The 4,251-nt window shown below is 40.7% G+C and overlaps 1 protein-coding gene across 1 annotated transcript; it reads right to left on the bottom strand.

The window, feature by feature from the left end:
- Window positions 1–409: 409 nt before the first annotated feature.
- On the bottom strand, window positions 410–1,351 carry LOC123963024 (putative gustatory receptor clone PTE03). Its single transcript, XM_046039543.1, has one exon. The coding sequence runs from the start codon at window positions 1,346–1,348 to the stop codon at window positions 410–412; it is 939 nt and encodes a 312-aa protein (XP_045895499.1). The 5' UTR covers window positions 1,349–1,351.
- Window positions 1,352–4,251: the final 2,900 nt, after the last annotated feature.

Genomic DNA, 4,251 nt, shown 5'->3' with positions numbered 1-4,251 from the left:
CCTGTACAAGTGTTAATATCTATTAGGCTGAAAAAATAACGAGACACAGTGGTGAGCTGTTCACTTGAAATCCCAGCCACCCAGACCCCCAAGTGTTTATCAGCTGTCACTCCAATCGGGACCTTCAGCTCGCCATGCAGAAACTGGACCAATCTCATACAGGGGACCACATATCATATTTGACAAAGATATCAAAAACACTAAAAAGGGTTAGACACACGAGGACTGTTGAACATACACCAATCCATCCAAATCATCTTTCCAAATGATTTAATATTAAAATTGAAATGTTTTTTTTTTTTTTATACATTGGAGGGAAGATCCCACTTTACATAATATTACTGATTCTAACTAATTAGTACATAAATGCTACCACGTTGGGGGATAACAACCCTTTCAGATTTAGAAATTACAATATCAGCTTAACTTTTCTAAGATTGAATATATTTGACAAACATTTGCGTATTTCTTGGGACTGCAGGCCGTAGATAAGAGGGTTGAGGCTGCCGGGAACAATGTGAAAGAGAATGCCAGAAATCTTTCTGTACTCTGCGTCCCCAGAGAAGCGATGGAGGACAATGTGGATCAATCCACTGACTAGCATTATCAGATACAGGCACAGATGAGTGCTGCAGGTCTTCAAGGCTTTACTATTCACAGACTTACTCTTACTGGTCAGACAGGCCATTGTAATTTTTGAATAGGTGAGGATTATACTGCCGATAGAGGATGAGAGCAGGACCACAGTGAAAGTGAGGCCATAGATGTTATTAATAATTGAATCCTCACAGGAGAGTTTAAAGAGCGAGGCATTGTCACAGTAAATGTTAGTGATCAGAGTCCTGCATCGGTTCAGCCGTATGGTCAGACCGAGAAGAATCCCAACAAAAAAAAAGGCCACTCCCCAGGCAGAAACTGTCAGCTTGATCACCATCTTGTTGGTCATTATGGCAGCATAGCGCAGGGGATTGCAGATGGCCACATATCTGTCAAAGGCCATAATCATGAGCAGAGTGTGGGAGTTGGTGCCGAACATGTGTGCAGTGAAAGCTTGGACCACACACTCATAGTAATGAATGAGGCGCTCAGAGGGAGGAACGCAGATGTCTGCAAGCATCCGTGGAACCTGGAGAGAGTTGCCCATAACATCATTTATCGACAGGTTACAGAAGAGGAGATACATCGGCTGGTGAAGGCTTCTCCATATCAAGACCATAATGCCAATGTTGGTAACTAAGATGAACACATAGGCCAAGAGCAAGAAAAAGAAGACAGGGTACTTGTTGGTCTCGGTGATCCTCAACCCCTCGAGCTGGAGAGTGAGACTGTTGTACGTATAGTTTTCCATCTGAGCTATAGTATGGAGAAATTAAACGAGAGTGGGGAAGGGAAAACATGATGAATGACACAGATACTGCAGTAAAACAGAAACTCTTACCATTTTAAATTCTACATTCAAAGATAAAGACACTGCAATCTAGAAGTGGAAATAGCGACTCCACAAAGAAAAAATAACAATAACATCAGAACCATTAATACATCGACAGAAGTAATGCAGTAGGGAAAACTCAACACTATCAACACCTAAGTTTCATAGTACTTGAGCTCTGTATTGTTACAGAAATTAGATATTTTCTACCATTGCAACCTTTATATTGAACTGCACTAGGATCCATCTGTTCATCAGTATATCAGTGGAACACCAAAACAAAGCGGTAAATAGCGTAAATATCTATATATTTACATGTACCTGCGGCAGATCTATTGAGATCACCTGTAACTGAAAGTGCACTGATATATTCATTACAGTGTATTTTAATCTACATGTATCTAACAGATTTTTTCAAGATAAATCCAATAACCCCCACACACAACAGAGGATCATATGTCTGTATGTCAAATGTCATATGATCATATCATTTGCATCTGCCAAGATTTAGAACTCAATTCTCTTTCAGATACAGGGGATCTCCCATCGTGTGATTTTAATTTAGTTTAACACCCAAAGCATTTCAAATGTGTGCTGTTAAAAGAAGAAGCTCTCAAACATTATGGTCAATTACATGTAGATGTAAATACAAAAAGGCAAATACAAAGTTACGTGTCCTGAGCTGTACTGAGTAACGTGAAGAAATCAGTCAATATTACCCTTTCTCTCAAGCACTCCTCCCAACAATCTACGTGAGTCTGTTTTATGTGCGTTATTTTCCCTGGGAACACCATGATCATGACTTCAGAAAGCATTACGTAATGTTCATGGGATTAATGAACACTGTCAACAAGCTTGTTAGGTGACAAGTCATAAACACATTGTGTTTTGTACTCTTATAATCTAGATCAGTAGTTGGTAAAAGGCAATAAAAGGCCCGCCAGCAATAATATCTGGCCCGCAGCCGGATTGCTTTGATAGCAGAAAAATAAAATATAAATAAATTGATAACAGCTGGCGCTGAAATAGATCTGTCATGACAGCTACAGTTAATCACACAATCACTTCCTCTGAAGTTATTGTGCCTTTTTTGCAGCAATGCTTTATGTCGAGTTTATTGAGAGCTTTTACTTTGAAAAGTTCTAAAGGACATTCAAAAGAGTCTCTGGCCTGCTGGACATGTATGGAAGATTTAATTGGACTTTAATATTTGTAACCCACAGAAGACAATCTACAAATGTGTACAATGATGCGCAAATATTTCACTATCTGCAAATGTGTATTTTTACATTTGTGATGTGTAAAATCATATCTACAAAAATACAGGGTGATTTGCAAATACGTACAATTAAATCTGTACAAAGATCTTTTTATTTCACATACAAAGTGTGATTTACGCATTTGTGGATCCATTTCTGCACACAAAACTGCAGGTCTGCAGGTCACGTGACATTTCTTTTTACACATTTGTGGAATTTTGTCCACTCTGTCCCGCTGAGATCTGTAAATTTGAGAGTAATTTACTAGCGACACCAGCAGGTGGCAACAGCGACATCCTCTCCCATGAACTGAAAGGATATCCACGGCACCAGAGCCCTCTGCATGGCACTAGCTAGCGTAATCCTCATCGGTAGAGACAACAAGGAAAAGGATTGTAGCCTTGTTTCAACCAGCAGCGGGAAAATAAAATGGAGAATCTTCTTTTAACCCAACGCTCATGATTCAGGATCGGGTTCATCCTTGTCCTCTCAAGGCAAGTCTGCTGTGCAGTTTGCTAACTTTGTGTCTCGTGTGGTGAGTTAGCTGTGTAACGTTAGCCTACGTTACGTAACAAGCTCATATGAAATCATTTAGTTCACCTGGAGAGATTTTGATTTTCACAATAATTGGTTATCCCCTCTACAACTGGAGTTAGCATGCCAATCTCTTATATAGCCTCTATTTACCGCAGTCCGGTGATCAGTTAACATTTAGGTATATAGTGATAAAATCAGTAGGCTAGGCTAGTTTGACCAATTGTATGAAGCTGCAGTACCGGAGGCTGCAGTTTCAGGACCCCCACAATCCTGGGACCGAAGTTCTAGGACCCTAGTTCTTCTGCGACAATGCCATCTAGTGGAGTGGTGGTGGTAATACACAGCAACACGAAGGAGGTTAACCCTGTCTGCTAGCATGTTGGCCGTGAGGCCGATGTGCGCAGCTGTAGGGTTAACCGGTTGACATTCAAATAACTCGGTGGTGGTTGCGGTAAGGATAATTGGCTTCGGGAGGCTGTAAAGAGTAACATAGCTAGCTAGCTAACTATCTAGCAGGTCAGCTAGCTAGCAGTATCAAAGTAAACAAGGGTCCTGGAATTGCTGTTCCAGTCCTAGGATTGCGGTCCTGAAACTGCAGCCTAAGGTACTGCAGCTACATGCTACTCAGTTTGACAGATCAGTGCAGAATGATCATTATCTTAGTGACAGTAAACCATGACGTCACCAGTGTTGGGCAGTAACACGTTACTGTAATATTACTTTTCCCAGTAACAAGTAGTGTAACTAATTACTTTTCTAAAATAGTAATATTATTACAGTTACTAAGGTAAGTTACGCTGCGTTACTGTTATTGAACACACCATCCTTGACGTGAATACACAACTGTGCGGCAGCTCAGCGGGACCGGAGTTTGTTGTTCATGTCCGCTGATAGCCAAAATCTAAATGAAGAAAGGAGAATGAAGGAGAGAGGCGTTCTTTCCACAACTGTAAGTAGCTACTGCCATTATTGTGTCACAGCCTAAGATGCAAAGAACATAGTCGTCTAGTGTAAACTCTGTGCGAG

This window comes from Micropterus dolomieu, linkage group LG23 (assembly GCF_021292245.1).
Source record: "Micropterus dolomieu isolate WLL.071019.BEF.003 ecotype Adirondacks linkage group LG23, ASM2129224v1, whole genome shotgun sequence".
Classification (NCBI taxonomy): Eukaryota; Metazoa; Chordata; class Actinopteri; order Centrarchiformes; family Centrarchidae; genus Micropterus; species Micropterus dolomieu.
Note: the sequence above shows the minus strand (reverse complement) of the source record. Positions and strands in the feature narration are given on the sequence as shown.

What these genes read in the sequence shown, in the direction of transcription:
- LOC123963024 (XM_046039543.1), bottom strand. Translation starts at nt 1,348, where the DNA reads ATGGAAAACTATACGTACAACAGTCTCACTCTCCAGCTCGAGGGGTTG.